Raw genomic sequence first — 23,079 nt, 5'->3', positions numbered from 1 at the left:
TATATGAAATATGATAAAAACAGATACTGTTCTCCTTTCCTCAGTTCTAATGTCTCTTTAATAAAAGAAACAACTGCTTTTACATCATTTGGTGTTGATGGATTTAGTATTATCACGAGTTTATCAGTAAAATTAAGTGTATTAAAATTTACATATTTTTGTATATAATATTTTAGAAAGATTTCTCTTTTATTTTTATTTATATATATATCTCGTAGCTAGTGCCCCTTTAAAGGGTCGTGTTTGTTTATTATTTTTTTTAAAACCAAGTGTGGGTATTAGTCAGACCTATGTCTAAGAGTTCTTTCCCTTTGCTCTTTTGACAGATCACACGTGTGGGCCGGCAATCAGTTGAAAAATGTACAAAGTAGACACTTTTTATAACAATGATGAACAAACATCTATTCCCGATGTCATGTACTCTTGTCGAAACTACCATAACCAGGTTTGTACGTTTCTAAATGTCCAGATTTTTTTAATTTTCAAGAGTCAGCAAGAAGCTTTCTTCTGACATTCAACAGTTCAAAACAAAAAAGTGTAAAAACATTTAATGTTTATATAGATCTACATGTATCAAGTATTTTCTTGCTTCACCCTGTATACATTCTGAATACATATTCAGGAAGCAGGATACAGTCAGGAAGCAGGTCAAATCGCCCTACTGGCAAATACGTGACTTCACGGTTATCGCCGCCATCTTGGATAGGGGGCACGGTGACCGCGTTTGTTTACTTCCGGAATTTTTGAGGCGGCAATATTTGACGACAACCATTTATAAAACTGATAATGACTTTCTAGGTAATATTTCAACACTTTGTAGTTTGTTTTTTTGTACAGAAAGGATCATTATGTTCCGCTGATATGATTTTACAGAAGAAAAGAGTATAAATAGACAAAATTCCATGATGAAAAAAGGGGGCGTGGTATTTCTATAAAACAAAATGAAAAGCAGTTTTATATCGTTTCAAATAAATTTTTAGCTAACCAGTTCGAATTATTTTTGCTAAAAATCAAACATATACATATGTATTTAAAATTAAAGTAGTATTTTGAGAGAAACAGTGAATAAATAACCTGGAAAAAGGGAATACCTGACATTCATGGATCTGCAATAAAGATCCCCCCTGGCTTACAAAGGTTATCAAAATGTGTCAGAATGAAAAAAATCCTACATATTAATTTTGTTCATCCCCATAAACATTATAAAAAAATGTTCTATAAATAGAGAGTAGTAAAAGACCATTTTTCTACTTTCAGGTAGAACAGTTTTGCCTGCTTTTCACAGCTTTGAACAATACCTGCCTGTCTACATGCTTCTTCCTTAAATAACCATGCTTATTAGCTTCTCCAGAAAATGTACTGCATTTCTCTGCATGCTTGTTGCTTGTATTCCTTAACATTTATATGCAATTTACTAACAATGGGTAAAGGTGACAGGTGTAGCATTGGAATATGCAATAATGACCGACGCTATCCTGACAAAATTGTCATAAAATCACATGTTACAAATTTTCAATTTCATGGCTTACCGAAAGACGAAAAACTACGTCAAATCTGGCATTCCAAAATTCACCAGGGAAGAAAAGATTATGCTGAAAATAAAAATGCTAAAGTTTGTTCCAATCATTTTGAGGATGGTGAACGCACATTCAGATGTTCATATCCAACACTTTTTCTCACAAACAGTGACAACAAAACCCAAAAACCTCCGGTTAAACGCTCACTGACTTTAAGAACGCCCGAACCAAAAATGAAAAAAAAGAAACAAAAAGAATCTTCATCAGAATTGAGTGTTTTAAATCAACAATTTACACTGTCTATTGCATCGGTACAGTTGTCCAGAGATGCAGACGTGCAGTTTTATACTGGTCTACTGAATACCACTGTTTTTAAAACTGTATTTGATCATTTAAGTTTGAAAGCCTCGGTTATGCATTACTGGAAAGGATCAAAACAAACTTTACAAGAGGCACCAATGAGGTATGCTATGGATGATGATCCAGATTCATTTGTAAAACCAGGTCCTTGTAGAAAACTGAAATTAGAGATTGAGTTATTGTTGGTGATGATGCGTTTGAGGTTAGGATTGTTGGTACATGATTTGGCATTTCGTTTCCAAATTTCAGAGGCACTTGTCAGCTCCATATTTATTACATGGATTAAACTGATGAGGTTGGAGTTATGCCATCTTATAGTTTGGCCTTCAAAAAACGTTATTAAAGAAAATCTTCCATCATGCTTTAAAACTTTTTACCCTAATGTCCGATGCATCATTGATTGTACCGAGATATTTATTGAAACTCCTTCAAGCCTTGACACACAGGCTCAGTGTTGGTCTGACTATAAACACCACTGTACAATTAAATTCTTAGTTGCCATTACTCCAAATGGAATGTTTTCCTATGTTTCTCCATGCTACGGTGGCAGAGCGTCCGACAAATTTATCTTTAATAACTGTGCATTTATTTTTAACTTGGAACCAAATGACCAAGTTATGGCAGACAGGGGTTTTAAGATAAAAGAAGACTTGATGGTTGTTCAAGCAAGACTTGCTATCCCGCCAAGCACTTGTGGTAAATTGTCTATGGCTTCAGGAGATGTATTGGAAACTTCCAAAATAGCAAATGTTAGGATTTATGTTGAGCAAGCCATTGGACGTCTCAAAACATTTCGTTTTTTGAAAAACGAAATACCTATTTCTTGTTTGCCTGTGTGTGATGATATTGTTGTTGTTTGTTGTGCTGCTTGCAATTTGCTTGACCCCTTATGTTAAATTATTTCATCAAATCAAATATCTCACATTTTGTATGCATTAGTATTAATAATTTTTTGAAGATAAAAAATACATGATATTATAAATGCTGAAAGTTTGATTGAAAAATACTGTGAAAAATATTATTTAACTATTTCCTTCAACAGTGAGATTTGCATGTATAATTAATTGAAACATGAGATATTGATTGTGAAATAATTTAGCACCATGCTTTCCCCCGAATGAACAACAAAGAACAAAGAAGTAGTTATAACTTTTATCTTTTTTTCAAGTTTCCAATAATGCAAATGAATTGAATTTTATTTTTAACATATAACAGATTGCTTCCAATTCTCGACTACAGTATTTTGTTGTTCATCTAGTCCAATAGGTAGATTATATTATACAGCTTACCTTTAACAAAAATATACCATGTATGCATCCTTATCTATTGTCACTTCCATAAAATAATTTGGACTGTCTTTTTTTAATTGAAAATAGTGTGATCAGAGAAAAAAAATCATGTTAAAAAACAAGTACTTTATAAAGATATATCTGTAGTTCATATTTAATCTTAAAATGAAAATCATTAAATTAAGATAAACAACCATATTAACAGAACATTTGATTTTAAAATGATAATATCCAAAAATATTAATATAGGAAGTTAATAAAAAGTGCATGCATTTATGGTGAATAAATATTAATGCATGCAAGTGTAGTGCTAGAATAGACTTACTAATATATATAATACTTTAGTGCTAGAATAGACTTACTAATATATATAATACTTTAGTGCTAGAATAGACTTACTAATATATATAATACTGTAGTGCTAGAATAGACTTACTAATTCTGTTAAATACTGTAATATTTAGAAATAATTGGTTTTTAATTTATTGCTATTTCTATATGGATGATTTATGAAAGAACTATGAAAAACTGTTTTCATACATATTTAAGAATCAGAGACTTTATTTTTACATATAATTGTACATTTTACCAAGTGAGACATGGGTTTGTTATAAATGTTATTAATTCACAATATATTAAAAAAACTTAATTTCTGAAATATCAGACTTTAATACTGGGTGGAAGTTCTGTATTCATATACATATTGCAAGCATCATATACCAATTTAAAGTTGGAAGAATTTTAGAAATAACTAACAGAAATACTTATTAAGTACATGTAGCTTGAACATTAATGTAAAATTATTTACAAAGTGTATGCTTCCTCATGCTTATAAAACAAATCTAAATGTATGAATATGAAACAATGTACAATGAAATTTACAAGTCAAGGGCATTCAAAAGACAGCTGGAACAAACCCATGTCTCAGTAGTTGGATTATTCTTAATGCCAACACACTTCCAGTGGTACCACAAATCACAACATTCACATAAAACACTACTTTCCAACTGATTAGATATTTCCTCTATTTCACAACAGACCTTGTCACACTTTGGACATACACAAAGTTGCTTGTTACATAACAAGTATGGAACGACATAAGCTGTGAAAAATATTGTAATTTGTTCCTGTAAATTTACCCAGTATTTAGGATCAAACTGTACTTTGGTTTGGAATGATCCCTTAGGAGACCATACAAAAAAATGTCCCATTTTCAAACCAGTCACTGCCATTTGAGCTTGCATTTGGGTGTAGTAACCATGAGACTGGTTAAGTTCTAATTTTTTAGTGCTCTCATTCATTTGCAAGTAGTCTAAATTCTTCCAACCATCAACAACAGATTTATTTGCCAATGAAAATGGACATTTGATCTCAAGCACCTGTTTTGTACAGCAAAGACATGAAACAATTCCATCTGGACTGGCTGCAATGTAAGGACGGTCTGCTTTTACAAATAATCCACAGTGTTCAACCTTAAAATTACGGTGTTTAGGTGATTCTAGAGCTAGGAACAAGTTCCTTGCTGTGTTTTCATGAGAACGGCCATATTTAATGGCTGGAACATGGTCAATGTTAGAAGTTTTACCCAAAACTTTTGCTACTAAAGGAGTGGTTTTTGTTATTTTGTTTTTAACAATCTCATTCATTTTTTTTGAGACTTCATGAAGGACTGATGCTGTTAATCTGCCTTTTCTCTGCTCCAACCAAAAATTGTTACTGCTCTGCCCTTGAGTTTTTTTTTCAATTAAGATAGACTGATCAGGAGTTAAAGTTAAACTGTTTATGAAACTGCTTGTATCTGTACTGTTTTTGGCAAAAATTTCTCCTGCGTCAAGCATTGATTTTGGACAATTAGTTTCAGCCTGTGTATTTGGAAAACCAGTGAAAAGTACTGCTTTTGGTCTTACTCTGTGAAGTGATGAATATAACCCCTCAACTTGACCATCTGACACTGACTTATGATCTTCTCGTCTTGGGTCATACTTAAGCTTAAACTGTAAGTTTACTTCTGCATTGTCCATTGTAGATCCTGAAAGAAACCAGTTTTGAATAAATAGAAAATCTCAATGCAATTATGATGTAAATATAAATTCAGGTTCAAAAGTTTTTATTATTGTGACAGGTTTAACATACCACATATAAAAAAAAAAGCTGTATCAATACCAATGTTTTGCCATGTGTGTTTAGAATTTTGCATAGTATATTTTTAATGTATGGTATGTTTAGTTTCTTTAATTATTAAGGTCATACCTTGTTATAATGTTGTATTAAAATTGTTTGTTAATTGAATTTTCAGGTTTTATAAAATGATTCTAAATAAGTTAGAGTTATCTCCCATATACTGTTATCCACTAATGTATAATATTACAACAGCACAAAAAGAAACTAATACAAAAACTTATAACAGACATTCTTCGTTGACTTCAATATTCTTGTTTTTGTCCGGAAACAGTTGCCTTTTCTTGATGGTAAATTGTTTTCAAAAGTCTTCATTTTGAAGAAAAAGAGAAAACATTGACCAGGTTAAAAAAAAATGTTTTCACAAAGGTGTTCATTAAAATTATTATTACAAGTACCTGATATTTTACTACGGTTGTCTCGGCGTAGATTCAAATCAGATAGACGACATGGTTGAACATTTTTCTTTGTTGAGGTATTCCACCCACAAGGAACAGATGTACAGGAAGGGTCATTGTAACCCATGTTGGTGGCAAACTCAATCTTGTAAAGCACAGCAATGACATGGTTGCATGTTTGGGCAAGCCCAGCAATACAGCTGCACCAAGATACTTGGATTTCATTTTCATTGTTTACAGCCAACCAAACATCATGCGGCTCATTTCTGATGGATTGTGATGGAGTCACGTGGGACTTTATTATTTGAGATCCATTTAATGTTGCACAGAACACAGTATCAACAAAACCAGACTGGTAATATGAGTATGCCTTTTGAGTCTTGTAATGTCCAATGAAATCCATGTCTTGTTCTTTCTTAGATAAAATAAAAGAAAATATCTTGCCAAGATCTATTTTGGGCCACTCCTTCACATCTGAAGACCAGCTCTCATCTTTCAAAGACCTGGGGTCATCTATATTTGCCTCTTTTAATCTGTTAGCATATTCTGTCTTTAGTTTGCTTTGTTGCTCCTGTTCTGAATACCTTAATGGAATGTTCGACTCCCATGCAACAAAACATCTTGATACAAGCTGTTGCTTGTTTCCCATACAGGAAAGTCCTCTTGCAGACAAGAAATCCTTTAATTTGCCTATAGTGTTCGAAGAAAATTCCTCAAAGGCATTATCTGTTTTATCCATTTAATTTTACCTGTAAAATAAATTAAAAACTATGACTACAAATTCTTAAAGTTAGAATATTTTTTTCTTTTCAATTATTCAATTTCAATATCCTCCTGGAGGCTCATTGACAACCTTAAAGAACTGACTTGTTAGCACATCTTATTTTTTATCAGCAGTTACTTTTGGCGGTCATAATAAAAAATTTAACGATCACCTTGAAATCTTCTAAGCCGACTAAGAAACTTAAAGACCAGTGTAACATACTAAAGTTTAATTGATACTCATGAAGTTCAGGGAATACATCTTTATTAACACAAACTTGTTAACTCCTAGTGTACATGAATATAACAGCTTGCAGATTGATATATATAGTAACATATTCAGTTGCTTACAGAATCCATTCTGGTCATTTGGTATTTGGTGGATAGTTATCTCATTGTCATTCATATCTAATGTTCTTATTTTCATAGATAAAAAATTAAACATTCATGAGTCATGGACCATGACATAATTTTGAAATGTTACATCATATCACTGTTGGTTTTTTTTTAATATTGATTGCATTGAAGTATTTTTAAAGGATTTATTATATTTATATATAATATTTTGCTCCATGATATTTGAAAAATCCTTTAAATTATTTTTTTATATGGACTACACTTGTGTTTTTTTTTTAATATAGATTTCATAAGAGCTTCACTTTAATTTATATAACAGGATAGTTAACCTGATATTTTAGCATTTCTTTTGAATTTTTTTATAAGGACCATGAAAATACCACCCCAAGAATAAAGAAAAGAACAAGTTTGGACTGGATTTCTCTTATCCTAAAGAAATCTCACTTGTTCTAAAATGAAATAGATATTTTTTTTCTTCTAAGACTTACCTCAATTCTTCCAGTAATTGCATTTAACAACATGAAAACACTCTTACACAAAGGACTCAGGTAAGTGATTGTATTGTGAACATAAGGGTGTCTTTTTTTTCTCAATTTTATGCATAAAAAGATGATGGATTTTTCATAAAACGTTTTTTTTCTTCACACTGTTATGAAAACCAAGTATGTGCCACGCCCCCTTGTTTTCATAGGTTTTTTGAGGGATTTATTAATTAATAAATGTAATTTAAGGTCAGAAGTTATAATATATTACCATTTACAACTCATATATGATTTTCCAGTGTCTGCATCAACGGCAAATCCTTCTCCTGTAGATATGTATTTGATGTTGTCAAAATTCCCGCTACGAAATTTCCGGAAGTAAACAATCGCAGTTACTACGCAACTTGCCCCCTATCCAAGATGGCGGCGATAACCGTGAGGTCACGTATTGCCCCCACACCAAATAGCCCCACACCAAATCGCCCCACTTTTTCAACATCTTTCCCACTTTGAAAAAAGAAGGTGCCACAAACTGGGTTTCCAACTCGCTCCACTTTTATACGACTGCAAAAAATTAAAAAAATGTTTGGTCGTATATACATGATATTGGTATCACCTCCTCGTCAGCGTCATCCAAAGACATGGTTTCCGGATAATAGCTTTAGTATAATTAAATTAAATAGAAATCAAATTTTTTTAACACAATGTTTATAACCTCAAAAGGAAGCTTAAGATTGATTTTGGGGGTTATGTTCCCAAAGGTTTATGAATTAGGGGCCCAAGAGAAGCATTTATATAATTTCAGGACACTAATATAAGTTGTGTATAAGTATTTCAATTGCTCTGAAATTGTACCACAATGTTTAACATGTTTAATACCTTAAGTAAAAGGGTGGGATATATGTTAAGGGACATGGAGCAAACAGTCTTGGAATTAAGGGTAAAAAAGGGGCCACAAACAAGCATTTTTAGCTCACCTGGCCGAAAGGGCCAAGTGAGCTTTTCTCATCACTTGGCGTCCGTCGTCCGTCATCATTAACTTTTACAAAAATCTTCTCCTCTGAAACCATGGAAACTACTGGGTTAAATTAAACCAAACATGGCCACAATCATTATTGGGGTATCTAGTTTAAAAAATGTGTGGCGTGACCCGGCCAACAAACCAAGATGGCCGCCATGGATAAAAATAAAACATATGGGTAAAATGCAGTTTTTGGCTTACAACTCAAAAACCAAAGCATTTAGAGCAAATCTGACATGGGGGTAAAATTATTTATCAGGTCAAGATCTATCTGTTCTGAAATTTTCAGATGAATCTGACAACCCCAGGCCTCTACATTATCATTTTTTCTCACTTGTCCCTTCGGACAAGTTGCAAGAAAATCAACTTGTCCGAACTCATAACTCACTTGTCCGAATTTATAATTGAAAATTCTTCATATTGATTATACATGTTATATGCAATATTATAATAACACTTGCCCTTTGATTGTACCTAATAAAGATCAATAAAGGGAGCATTTTGTTATGTTATATGAATACTACATCAAAATTCATTTTATTATTTCAGACTGAAGGCTTATTTGCAAGACTGAGCTCTCTAACACATTGTCACTATCATGTGTCGTTCATTAAATCATATCTCTTCCCACACCACTAGGTTCTCCTATTCATGGACCTATATTCATTCTGAAGTGGTGGTATGGTTTAAATATACCTGGCACCTTGTTTGCAAATAAACCTTTTTAATTTATTGATGGTGCCAACCAAGCTTTTACAATTTGTCTTGATTTTTACAAACATTAATATATGATCATGAAGTACATAAAACATTTTAGTAAAAAATCTGCCTTTTTAGATTTTATCTAATTTTTCCATCTTAACTTATTATTTTAACATATAGATCTTATTAAATAATACCTTTTTTAATTTAATGTTATGCCTAAAAGCAAAATCAAATGATACAAACTTTAATTTAAAATTTTAAAGTTAAGGTCAAACTCTATATCATGCATATGGAGGTGCTCCTAATTCAAGAGGCTTATACTAATAAGAAACATTTACATTTGGTTTCCTTCCCCTTACTTATTTTCCCCTGGTCAATGGCTGCCAGCATGTTCAAATACGTTCAATCAGAGACATAATATACAAGTTTATGTGTCTCTGGTTCAATCAATGAATATTTATTTCATTTTGTATGATCAATAAAACAATCATTCATATTTTTAGGAATGTATAAGTCTTGAATTTGATCTATTAACATCTGACATCGATTTTTTCACTTGTCCCATCGGACAAGTAGTATGATGAATCTACTTGCCCGACACCTATTTCCACTTGTCCCGGACAATCGGACAAACGGTAATGTCGAGCCCTGAACCCTTTGTTGGGTTGCTGCCCCTAAATTGGTAATTTTAGGGAAATTTTGCTGTTTTTGGTTATAATCTTGAATATTATTTTAGAAAGAGATAAACTGTAAACAGCAATAATGTTCAGCATAGTAAGATTTACAAATAAGTCGATATGACCGAAATGGTCAGTTGACCCCTTTAGGAGTTATTGCCCTTTATAGTCAATTTTAAACCATTTTTCGTAAATCTTAGTAATCTTTTACAAAAATCTTCACTGTGCCAAATTTATCAAAACTTGGTCACAATCATCTTTGGGGTATCTTGTTTAAAAAATGTGTGGCGTGACCCGGGCAACCAACCAAGATGGCCACCATGGCTTAAAATAGAATATAGGGGTAAAATGCAGTTTTTGGCTTATAACTTGAAAACCAAAGCATTTAGAGCAAATCTGACATCAAAAATATTATTTGTCAGGTCAAAATGTATCTGCCCTGAAATTTTCAGATGAATCGGATAACTCGTTGTTGGGGTTAATTTCACCGAACATATAGGAATAGGAATGAGTTGAGGCCAACTTAAATTTAGTAGATTTTCATCCAAATTTTTGAAAAAAAATTGGGGTCGGTGGGAGGATTTTATTTTTTGTTGAAGCTGATTTTTTTTAGAAGTTACTATTTATTAATATTAATTTTAACCCTGACTGTATGTCCATGCTGTCATGTATGTCATTTTATATTTTAATATTTTATGATGTATTTAAATGAGTAGTGAGTAGGGTTAAAATGTGGAAACCATGTAGATGGTGTACAGGTCACAAATATCACATGGTGTCTATTTTAAAGATTTTAATTCCATGTTAAAAGTTTTTTTCTTTACTGGATTTAAAGAATTTTACATTGCCAATGATTTGGAATAAATTTTATATAACTGGAATTTCAAAACCAAATATAAATATAAATTTTTTGGCCAAAACATCAAGATAAAATGTACAACGATTATGGTATCCTGTATCAATGAAGAAAATATGGAAAATTCTGAATAAATTGTACTAATTGTTTTCAAAACAAGCACATATTTAGGAGTTTTATAATACTGTTACATTTAAGATGGATTTTAAGAAAAAGTATACTGTTCAGATTATTTAAGCAGATTTTGCAATAAAATAAAACTAAAAAAATGCTTTCGGTTTCTTATGGTTTCCTGTCATGTTTAAAAAAACTTTAATATAACATTGAAAATAGATTTTAGATATTAACATGAAGCAAGTAACACTAGTAATGGTGTTTATTTATGCCTTTTGAATTATATTGTGCAAATAAAGAAAATAAAGATTGGTTTCCTGTTTGGTTTCCTGTCACGTAAACGGTGAATCAAAATGTATTAATTTTTTCTCGAAAAACTCAATTGTTTCATTCATCATGTTCATACTATTCTTACACCAACATAACCCACAAAATAAAAGTTAAAATTTTAGAACTTATAAAAAAGGATACAAAAAGAAACCAAAGGCCGAATACCATGCCAGAGACAACTCTCCCTCCAAGTCACTTTTTGTAAAAGAAAAACCATAATAGGTCAAAATACAGTCTTCAACACGGAGCCTAGCTCTATAGTCTCAAACAGAACAGTACAAGCTATAAAGGGCCCCAATATGACTAGTGTTAAACCATGCAAACAGGAAAAGCATGTTTATCTGAGATTTTCGTAGGTATTGATTTTATTTATGAGTTGGACAGGATTGAGGAACAAACTGATAGATAAACAATCAGATTTCATGTTTTGCATCAAGTTGGGGGAGTTGACATTACCAGGTACCTAAATTATTCATCAGGATTTGTCTATTTTTCACAAGTAGGGCGAGTTGGCAGACCTTATTTCAGAGGGAATTTTACCCTTTTCATAACTGAAGCAAGTTATTTAACCTTTTGTAGGATTTTACTCTTTTTCATAAGTAGGGCCAGATGGTAAACAAAAGTGAGGCGATTTTTTCAAATAGTGTGGCAACTTAGTGAAAAAGTGGGGCAATTTGCCAGTGGGGTGATTTGTCATGGATTCCATAGTCACTTAATCAGTATAGTTAATTTTATTTTACTTTAGAAACCCTTCTGAAAATCAAACATTCCCTGAATTCCATCCAAACTTGAACAGAAACTTCTTACAATGCAGAATTAGATAGAATCTTTAGGTAAATTTTTAATATTTTTTTTCCCCCATTTTCATGATTTTTGTTGAGCCTTTGACTAACAGCTAAAGTAGAGGAGATACTGGGCTCAAAGTAACTCGTATGAACTTTTTTAAGATATTTGTAATGATATGGAAAAAGGTATTGCTTCATCATGACAAGTTACAGATTAAGTTAAAAAAAAATCCTATCTGATGATTTTGTGCAGAGTTATGGTCCTTGGACATAGAAAATTCACTTAAATAATTAGTTTTCAACACTTGTTTTTGTATAACTTGAAGATATTGACGATATTTTTGATATATAGTTTCCACCATGACAAGTTATAGATCAAGTTTGAATTTTGTTCCAATACAATGAACAATTTACAACGGTAGTGGACTATGTATTGCCAGCTGCAATACTCACAGAATGCTTTTTTCCCCTTAAATTCTTTTGTATATATTTTTTTACTCCCATGCCAGAGTGCATACACAAATACAAAATGTATGTCCTATTAAAAATATTGCATTCATAGATCTTAAGTCATATCAGAATTCATTTTTGTTGTTGTGATAAGCAAGGAGTCGCGTTATCATCATCATGATTATTAAAACCTAGCACTAATTTCAGTAGTTTAAAAAAGATATGACAATCACTTCACATTCCTTCATTTGGTTAGGGAACAAGCATTTAACTTCATGGGGGTGTCATGGTTCTTTGTCTAAGAACGAAAAAATTCTGTTTGGCAAAGCATGAACATTGACTTTAGTATTTCAACGCTATCAATCAAATCATTTCTTTTGGTAAAAATTTAACACTAGTTATGGGTAAAATCTGGACTCAGAATATTTTTTGGGGGCATCTGCTTACTGCAATATTTTTTTCCATCAAATTGGGGATCAGAATATTTTTATATGAAAATAAAATTCTGATTTAACATTGTCATAAACAAATGATAAACATGATAAAGCGGGAAGTTTGACTAGCCATTAAACATGGATCAAGTCACTGGTCAACCCACCATTTTTTCTTAAAATGTCATGTAACAAGACTGGTATATATGGCAGTTGTTGTTAAATAGTTCATTTCTATGTATGTTTGCATTCGTTTTTTGTTGCATTTCAGTGTTCCTGTTGTTCCTTGTTTTCCTCTTAAATCAACAATCAGTCAGTCGATCAATCTGATCATCTGGTAAAAATATTCTGCAAGTAATTAAATATGTCTTCCATTGATTGCCTTTCTTATTTACCAGAAGTTTGGAAAAAAATCACACCTTTATATACATGTAGCAGTTATCTCTATAAAAAAGTTTTTACTTTATATTTGAAAAGTTTGATCATAAAGACATGAAGAAAATTCAATTATAAATGTGTTTTTTCGTTTTATATCTTATAATTGTTTCAACTGCTATAAACTATTTTTTAAAAGAAAGATGAAAATAGACTAGTTAGATGAGTTAATATTCTGTGAAAATTATTTAATTCAGTACATGTTATGAAAGGGAGATAACTTAGTATTCCTTCTCATTGCTAGTATAAAATTGAGATATGATCATGCAGATTGAAATAAACAATTAATTTCCCCATAGGCGACAATGGTAGCCTTTTTCGAGATACAGACTTTAGAAAGTTGATTTTCTTAACGAAACCTTGCTAGAATCAAAGAAAAGTTATTAGGACAGTATTTTTTGGTCTTAAAAATATAGGGTCGCGTTGCTTTTCTTAGCGTATTTTGTACTTATCTCCCATGCCTATCAATTTTGCCCTTAAAAATACGGGTCTTGTCCTAGCGTTGAAAAGTCATCTCAGTGCCTTTAGGGCTACGGAATAATTTTTATCTTGCCTTTTGTATAAAGCAGAGTGCACGAAGTCTCTAAAAATAAAAAATAACGGGAGCACATATCGACCAATCAGGATTCGCCATACTCTTAATTCTGAATACCATGTTATGCTCATAAAATGGCTGCGCCCATAAAATCTAATGGTGTATTGTAACCTATACAGTATTTAATACTTTCTTGTATCGTGCAATTCATAGTTCGTTAGATGCACAAATATATATGCCACAAATAAACCATCTTCAAACCGTTCTGGCTTTAGTCTCTGAATTTTCAGAATTTTTTATCGGAGGTGACCTCAGTCGAAAAAAGTGAAGAAAAAAAATCAGTTTTTTTGAGTAAATGCGGTTGTGTTAAAAAGGGACTGAAGATAATGCCCACTTTCTCCACTGATTCTTTATATATCATCAAGTACTGATTATATTGATAACAAAACCAATCCAATATATAACTACTACGGTGAATTTTGAACAACAGTTTTAAATGAAACCGTTTTCGTAAAAAAGTACATTTTTGAAACAGACTACATGGACTATAGCATTTCAAAATATGGAATATGTGTTAATATTTGTGTTTTGACATCGAAAACTGTTTGTTAACTACAAAATGGCATGCTTATTTTATTCTTTTAGTTTGATATTCGTGTGAACATTTCAATGTTCGAAGGAGATCATTTCCGTACATTTTCGCTGAATTTGGTAATTTCGATGACAGCACTTGGGTCGAGATTGTTATGTTTAAAAATCGATTTATATTCACAAACTCTAGACGTGTACTTGCTCTATTCAAACAAATCAGCAGAACTTCAGAAAATGACATATTCGTTCCACAGTAAGTCAAAAGTCGAGCCCACCCTGTTTCTAAGGTAAAATGCAATACCAATATGAAACAGACTATAGCTTAAAAACTAGATAATCAATATTTCATTTGTCACCAAAAAATACCGTTTCACATCAAATGTCAAGTAAAATTACTGTTTTTGACACTTTTTGAGCACTATTATAAAGAAATGTCGATGCTGTATAGATTGAAATAAACAATTAATTTCCCCATAGGCGACAATGGTAGCCTTTTTCGAGATACAGACTTTAGAAAGTTGATTTTCTTAACGAAACCTTGCTAGAATCAAAGAAAAGTTATTAGGACAGTATTTTTTGGTCTTAAAAATATAGGGTTGCGTTGCTTTTCTTAGCGTATTTTGTACTTATCTCCCATGCCTATCAATTTTGCCCTTAAAAATACGGGTCTTGTCCTAGCGTTGAAAAGTCATCTCAGTGCCTTTAGGGCTACGGAATAATTTTTATTTTGCCTTTTGTATAAAGCAGAGTGCACGAAGTCTCTAAAAATAAAAAATAACGGGAGCACATATCGACCAATCAGGATTCGCCATACTCTTAATTCTGAATACCATGTTATGCTCATAAAATGGCTGCGCCCATAAAATCTAATGGTGTATTGTAACCTATACAGTATTTAATACTTTCTTGTATCGTGCAATTCATAGTGCGTTAGATGCACAAATATATATGCCACAAATAAACCATCTTCAAACCGTTCTGGCTTTACTCTCTGAATTTTCAGAATTTTTTATCGGAGGTGACCTCAGTCGAAAAATGTGAAGAAAAAAAATCAGTTTTTTTGAGTAAATGCGGTTGTGTTAAAAAGGGACTGAAGATAATGCCCACTTTCTCCACTGATTCTTTATATATCATCAAGTACTGATTATATTGATAACAAAACCAATCCAATATATAACTACTACGGTGAATTTTGAACAACAGTTTTAAATGAAACCGTTTTCGTAAAAAAGTACATTTTTGAAACAGACTACATGGACTATAGCATTTCAAAATATGGAATATGTGTTAATATTTGTGTTTTGACATCGAAAACTGTTTGTTAACTACAAAATGGCATGCTTATTTTATTCTTTTAGTTTGATATTCGTGTGAACATTTCAATGTTCGAAGGAGATCATTTCCGTACATTTTCGCTGAATTTGGTAATTTCGATGACAGCACTTGGGTCGCGATTGTTATGTTTAAAAATCGATTTATATTCACAAACTCTAGACGTGTACTTGCTCTATTCAAACAAATCAGCAGAACTTCAGAAAATGACATATTCGTTCCACAGTAAGTCAAAAGTCGAGCCCACCCTGTTTCTAAGGTAAAATGCAATACCAATATGAAACAGACTATAGCTTAAAAACTAGATAATCAATATTTCATTTGTCACCAAAAAATACCGTTTCACATCAAATGTCAAGTAAAATTACTGTTTTTGACACTTTTTGAGCACTATTATAAAGAAATGTCGATGCTGTATAGATTGAAATAAACAATTAATTTCCCCATAGGCGACAATGGCAGCCTTTTTCGAGATACAGACTTTAGAAAGTTGATTTTTTTAACGAAACCTTGCTAGAATCAAAGAAAAGTTATTAGGACAGTATTTTTTGGTCTTAAAAATATAGGGTCGCGTTGCTTTTCTTAGCGTATTTTGTACTTATCTCCCATGCCTATCAATTTTGCCCTTAAAAATACGGGTCTTGTCCTAGCGTTGAAAAGTCATCTCAGTGCCTTTAGGGCTACGGAATAATTTTTATTTTGCCTTTTGTATAAAGCAGAGTGCACGAAGTCTCTAAAAATAAAAAATAACGGGAGCACATATCGACCAATCAGGATTCGCCATACTCTTAATTCTGAATACCATGTTATGCTCATAAAATGGCTGCGCCCATAAAATCTAATGGTGTATTGTAACCTATACAGTATTTAATACTTTCTTGTATCGTGCAATTCATAGTGCGTTAGATGCACAAATATATATGCCACAAATAAACCATCTTCAAACCGTTCTGGCTTTACTCTCTGAATTTTCAGAATTTTTTATCGGAGGTGACCTCAGTCGAAAAATGTGAAGAAAAAAAATCAGTTTTTTTGAGTAAATGCGGTTGTGTTAAAAAGGGACTGAAGATAATGCCCACTTTCTCCACTGATTCTTTATATATCATCAAGTACTGATTATATTGATAACAAAACCAATCCAATATATAACTACTACGGTGAATTTTGAACAACAGTTTTAAATGAAACCGTTTTCGTAAAAAAGTACATTTTTGAAACAGACTATAGCATTTCAAAATATGGAATATGTGTTAATATTTGTGTTTTGACATCGAAAACTGTTTGTTAACTACAAAATGGCATGCTTATTTTATTCTTTTAGTTTGATATTCGTGTGAACATTTCAATGTTCGAAGGAGATCATTTCCGTACATTTTCGCTGAATTTGGTAATTTCGATGACAGCACTTGGGTCGAGATTGTTATGTTTAAAAATCGATTTATATTCACAAACTCTAGACGTGTACTTGCTCTATTCAAACAAATCAGCAGAACTTCAGAAAATGACATATTCGTTCCACAGTAAGTCAAAAGTCGAGCCCACCCTGTTTCTAAGGTAAAATGCAATACCAATATGAAACAGACTATAGCTTAAAAACTAGATAATCAATATTTCATTTGTCACCAAAAAATACCGTTTCACATCAAATGTCAAGTAAAATTACTGTTTTTGACACTTTTTGAGCACTATTATAAAGAAATGTCGATGCTGTATAGATTGAAATAAACAATTAATTTCCCCATAGGCGACAATGGTAGCCTTTTTCGAGATACAGACTTTAGAAAGTTGATTTTCTTAACGAAACCTTGCTAGAATCAAAGAAAAGTTATTAGGACAGTATTTTTTGGTCTTAAAAATATAGGGTTGCGTTGCTTTTCTTAGCGTATTTTGTACTTATCTCCCATGCCTATCAATTTTGCCCTTAAAAATACGGGTCTTGTCCTAGCGTTGAAAAGTCATCTCAGTGCCTTTAGGGCTACGGAATAATTTTTATTTTGCCTTTTGTATAAAGCAGAGTGCACGAAGTCTCTAAAAATTAAAAATAACGGGAGCACATATCGACCAATCAGGATTCGCCATACTCTTAATTCTGAATACCATGTTATGCTCATAAAATGGCTGCGCCCATAAAATCTAATGGTGTATTGTAACCTGCAAGGGACGTATAGCCAGTGAAGTTGATTAAAATCTCACATTATCGAAATTGATGTAATATTAATTCCGATATTTCTTGTCATAGATAATTAATGCAGCCATGATATTTAAAAAAATAATTCAATAACAAAGAAACAACAACATTTTTTGTTAGAAAACAAAACTATAATTTGCTGTATGAATTAATATTTATTCATGTTTTCTTTTAAATGTCAAACTTTTTTTGTTAGAATCATTTAATACACTATTGTGCATGCATACTAAACATGTGATTGATTTGTCAGTCAAATACTTAGATACTTAGATAATAAGAATATTTTGAAACTGCAAAACCTTTTTGATAAGCACAGTGAAAATTGGAGAGACATTTTTGTGTAAATACAGAAATGTAAATGGAGCTTACCCTTTCCTAAAGCTATTTTGTAACTTTTTTCCAGATTATAAGTATGTGATAATTATTATTTCTAATAGAATATTGTCACTTTTGTAAATGTTTTATTTATAATAATAATCTGTTAATTAAATGCAATTAGTAGGTTATCCAATAAAGGAAAATAATTATTAGAAAATTTATTGTGTGACCAGAAGACAATTTTGTATATCATAAATATTGCCTTCAAGTCTAGGTAGAAAAAATCTTTAGAAAAGTTTTGTTATTTTAAGAGATGATTGTACATGTTGTACAAAACATATCGATTATATATTGAAAAAAGTTACTTATATCTATTTTTTTATAACCAATTTTGTTAGTACATGCTATATAGCTGCCAGAGAAAAAAACCAAAACAAATAAAGGAAATAGAAACAAAACTGTTATTGCATCTGTTTTAAATACAAATTTTACTAATATAAACTTAAAACGGTTTATAGAGTTTCTTACGATACTTAAAAAGCAATTTCATATAAATAAATAAATATAATTTGCTAACGACAAAACAAATTATATTGAGTTTTTATACCTCAAATACATTTTCTTTCTTTTAGCATGTACCATTATGACTGATTATCAGTAGATTGTAGCAAGAAATGTGTAGCTGACACATGATTTGGTACAATGTATATGTACTCATAGCATTGCTGTGCATAAGAAAAGAATTTATGATTAATGCTGTAAGCACCACATCTATAGAGAGATGTGTGTATTGTTATTAAACATGTGTAGATAATATGGGAAATACACTTGATTTCTGTAAAGATAAAAAGGAAGTTGTAAAGAAAGAAGAAAAAGAAAGTAATGTACTAACAAATGTAGGTTCAGACAGATTTATATATAGTGTTTCTCAAATGTAATTTTATTTATATGTAAAATTGTTTCTGCGTATTGTGTATGTATAACTGTGCATATTTGAAGGCTTTGTCTTAAAAAAAATCATTATACTGATTTTCTTAAATGTTTTACTGATTCTTCTAAGCAAACTGATCAACTTGTAAAGCATGTTATAGCTCATTTCCTGACTTAACTTTCTTAACTGAGAAACAATTGCAATGTCAGGGTATTATAAAATTCCATCGGTTTTGAAATTATGACGACATAAAGTTACAGTATATGAATGATATGATATGTGGGGTTTACATCAAATTACAAATGTATGCAACAGTAACCCAGAGACACATTAACTTCTTTGATACCTCTAGAGATCATTATACTGTCTTTTAACAATATCTTGTACTGATAATTGTTCTTGTCTAAACAAAAATCATTAAATGTTGATATATTTAACAGTAATGAACTACCTTCCATGGTAATTCCTCAAAAATATTTTATGTGGACAATTTGCGTTTGCATAGTATGTCACCGTGTGTTTTTTTAAAAGTAGAAATGATACAGATACATTTCTATGCTCTTTAATTTCTGTATAAGAAACAATAGAGCAATTAAATTTTCAAAATGTTTTTATTATTGAAACGTTGTACGTATATTAAAGAAAATGGATTTAAAATTATTGCTTATCTTGCAGTTCTTACAAGGACATATATTATTACAGGTGTGGTTCATTAAACTTAAAGGAAAAGGAAAGGTGACTTCTGAAATTGATTTTTATTATACAGTTGATAATTACTGAATGGCACTTTTCACAGAAATCAAGGCATTCATGATCAGTTTGTTATATATAGGATTTTGATGGACATGAACAATACATGCATGTTTATAAAAATAACATTACTAAAGAGAATTTTATGGAACAGAAATTCCCATATGTTTTATTTACACATGCAGCACATGAACACAAGCATTATCATTTTGATATATTTGATTTATAGATAATTCTTGAATGGATAAATCTGCATGAAAAAAAGTTTTTTGCATGCAGCAAGTTTACAGTCTTTACCATGGTTAACATGAGCTCATCTCAAACTATTATCTCTCAGCATGCTAAACCTAAATTGATTTCTATTTCTGATATTTACTGTTTTATTTAGTAAGTGCACTGTAACATAACAGGAAGGCTTTATTCTATTCACCAAAGTTAGTTGTTCAAATTCAGCTAGACAGGCCAACTTCAGGATTTTTTGTTAATAATGAAGTTTTCAATAAATTAATGTTTTGTATATTACAGGGTTGTGTACATGGTTCTAAATTTGAACCATGTACCTGTATATACAAAACATTATTTTCTTGAAAACTTCAACTAATAACAAAAATTCCTGAAGTTGGCCTGTCTAGCTGAATTTGTTGGGAATTTCAAGCTATATTCAATGTTTTGCCGAGATTGATTGAAGATTTGAACAAATAATAAAATTTTCTATTCCTTCAATAACAATATCAGTCTGATAACTCTGAATTCTGTCTTAGTACCTGAAACTAATACTAATATTTATAAATATATGTATATGCTCAGAGATACAGGTATACATTTCTTTTGTTTTGGTTTTGTTTGTCACATTGAAAAATAGCAGATAATAATGCAAATCATGTAATTTTTATTATAAAAAATGAGATTAATTGCAGAATGACGAGATCCCAAATGCAGAATCTGATCCATTAGCAGCCTTGGAAAGAAAACAAAATGAAATTTTCAGCAGATTGCAGTGCCTAAGAGATACAGTTAAACAGCTGAGTACCAAATACACAATGTCTACAGCTATGACATCATCAAAAACTGCTGTGACATCATCAAAATCTGTGCAGGGAACATCATCAGACCAATCCAGTGTACCATTGTTATCACAGCAAAAACTTAACCTGGTATGAAGACATAAAGACAATGTCTATTTAAATGGAGGAGAATCTTTATTTCAAATTGATTGAATATCTTCTTAACTGATAATGCATGTATCTATACTTTCGCCTTCTAAAACCATTAGGTTAAATATTCACTAAAAACGTCTTTTCTCAATGCACAGAAATGAATGAATTTAAAGTAGACAGACTTGATCCTCTTTTAGGCGATTGATAAATACAACACTTCTTCACAATGAATTTCAAATGCATTCCTTTTTCCTGGCATATTTAATATAAAAAAGAAGATGTGGTATGATTGTCAATGACACAACTCTCCACAAAAGACCAAACACAGACATTGACAATTAAGCATGCTCTTATACTTGTCATTGATAAATAGTTCTTACAAACATGTAGTCACTGGTTTTCATTTCTCATCATGACATGTACCTCTTGAGCGCTGTCTACAAGATCGAGTGCATCTATTTTTATTTCATTGTTGAATCATCTGATTAACTATAAATTTCAGGGAGATGTTATCCATGACTTAGTAGTGAGTGCTGACCCAGACAGTCCACCTCTGTCACTACTTGTGTTGTATAGAGTGGCTAGTGAAATGTTTAAAGTGTTTGCCACATCCTATGTCCACTCCAGTGTTGTTGGCATGCCACAGAATCTACGTGAAGTCTTCCAGAATGGTGGCTGTACAAATAGAGACGGAAATGAAGTGGCTTTTACTCTTTTATGGAAGAAAGGTAAATATCTGTTATTTACGCTCATACTGTGGATTCATTTATTTTCTTTGTTACCAATTTTTCGTGGACTGATTATTTCATGTATTTTCGTGGATATTGGACTTCATGGTTTTGCCAAAGTCTGCATACCAGCCTATAAAATTTGTTATTCGTTGAACATTTAAATTCATGGTTCACTTGTATCCACAAAACCAAAGAAAATTGTTATCCAACAAATAATAATAAATCCACAATCTGTCATATATTAGCAGTCCTAGTAATATAGATGGAGTGCAGTTACGAAAGCTGGGAGGGGAACAATGGAAGTATACACTCCACTTTGATGGGAAAGTAAACAAAAATTTTGCATAAAATCATGTAAAATCTTTTTGCCTGACTCAGCTCGCCTTTATAGATTCAGTTTTATGCACTTACACCTTCTTCCAAATTCCTGGATCCTTACCAGTGTTCCCAGTGAATGACAATTAACCTATGTGAGACCCATATATGATATACTTCTTTAGATTGATTTGTATTGTAGTGACAAAGAAAATTTTCTTAACTAAAAAAACAATTTCAACCAGTACTATTTAAATTGATTAAACAGTATATTATATTTACTTTTGTATGTTTGTAGTTCAGAATGGCCCAACTTTAATGGTTAATCCCCACAAGCAAACAGTTATAGAAGGAGAATCTAATATTGCTCGATATATACAAAGACTTATAAATCCAGATTTTGACAAATGTGTTGTGGGAGCAACCAGGATTGACGAATGGCTTGATCTGGCAGAGCAGTACGTTAGAGGAAATAAAAAAGAAAATGCTGCAGTTCTGAAATCTTTAAATTCAAAATTAGGATCTGCTGAATGGTTAGTAGGAAATGCATTGTCATTGGCTGACATTGTCATGTGGTCTGTCATCAACCAATCCAAAGGCCAGAAAGATTCCCCATCAAATGTTAAGAACTGGTTACAACGATGTGATAGAAATCCTTATTTTGAATTGGCAAATGGTGCCTTGTGATATTCATATGAAGAAATTGAAGTATAATTTTTCTCAGAATACATTGCCAGAATCATGAAATGTCACCTTCAAATGGTTTTATTTGATTAATGGTGTAAAAAATGCAAATAAATTATTTATTCATATATTTTGTTAAGCTTATGCCAACTTCAAATTATATGTAAGAATAGACACACTCATTAAAAAAATACAGTAGTATATTAAAAAACACTTACAACAATAATGAAGTAAATAGTGCTTAAACTTAATGGAGCTTAAAATACCCTAGGCCTAGTAGGGAGATTTAGAAAAATGACGGGTATGTTTATGTACAAGTGAAGGTATAGTGAAATAATAAAAAAAGAACATGGAATTATTGCCAATGACACAACTCTTCACAACAGACCAAATGACACAG

The 23,079-nt window shown here is 31.5% G+C and overlaps 2 protein-coding genes across 5 annotated transcripts; one reads left to right on the top strand and one right to left on the bottom strand.

The window, feature by feature from the left end:
- Positions 1–287: 287 nt before the first annotated feature.
- Positions 288–22,807, top strand: LOC134725003 (aminoacyl tRNA synthase complex-interacting multifunctional protein 2-like). 3 transcript variants are annotated; one of them, XM_063588449.1, is made up of 4 exons: positions 288–445; positions 20,710–20,946; positions 21,452–21,677; positions 22,294–22,807. In XM_063588449.1, exons 1-4 carry the CDS (start codon positions 359–361, stop codon positions 22,680–22,682), a joined length of 939 nt encoding a protein of 312 aa, XP_063444519.1. In that variant the 5' UTR covers positions 288–358; the 3' UTR covers positions 22,683–22,807. The 3 variants fall into 3 exon arrangements, with proteins under 3 accessions (XP_063444519.1, XP_063444520.1, XP_063444518.1); XM_063588450.1 differs by lacking the exon at positions 288–445 and adding an exon at positions 18,858–19,007; XM_063588448.1 differs by lacking the exon at positions 288–445 and adding an exon at positions 19,673–19,777.
- Positions 3,017–7,788, bottom strand: LOC134725002 (uncharacterized). 2 transcript variants are annotated; one of them, XM_063588447.1, is made up of 3 exons: positions 7,350–7,788; positions 5,743–6,491; positions 3,017–5,195 (listed from the first exon to the last, which is right to left on the bottom strand). In XM_063588447.1, exons 2-3 carry the CDS (start codon positions 6,479–6,481, stop codon positions 4,045–4,047), a joined length of 1,890 nt encoding a protein of 629 aa, XP_063444517.1. In that variant the 5' UTR covers positions 6,482–6,491; positions 7,350–7,788; the 3' UTR covers positions 3,017–4,044. The 2 variants fall into 2 exon arrangements, with proteins under 2 accessions (XP_063444517.1, XP_063444516.1); XM_063588446.1 differs by having other exon boundaries at positions 7,615–7,788.
- Positions 22,808–23,079: the final 272 nt, after the last annotated feature.

The sequence above is a fragment of the Mytilus trossulus genome, chromosome 7, assembly GCF_036588685.1.
Source record: "Mytilus trossulus isolate FHL-02 chromosome 7, PNRI_Mtr1.1.1.hap1, whole genome shotgun sequence".
In the NCBI taxonomy this organism is placed as follows: domain Eukaryota; kingdom Metazoa; phylum Mollusca; class Bivalvia; order Mytilida; family Mytilidae; genus Mytilus; species Mytilus trossulus.
This window is presented reverse-complemented; position numbering and strand designations above follow the sequence as displayed.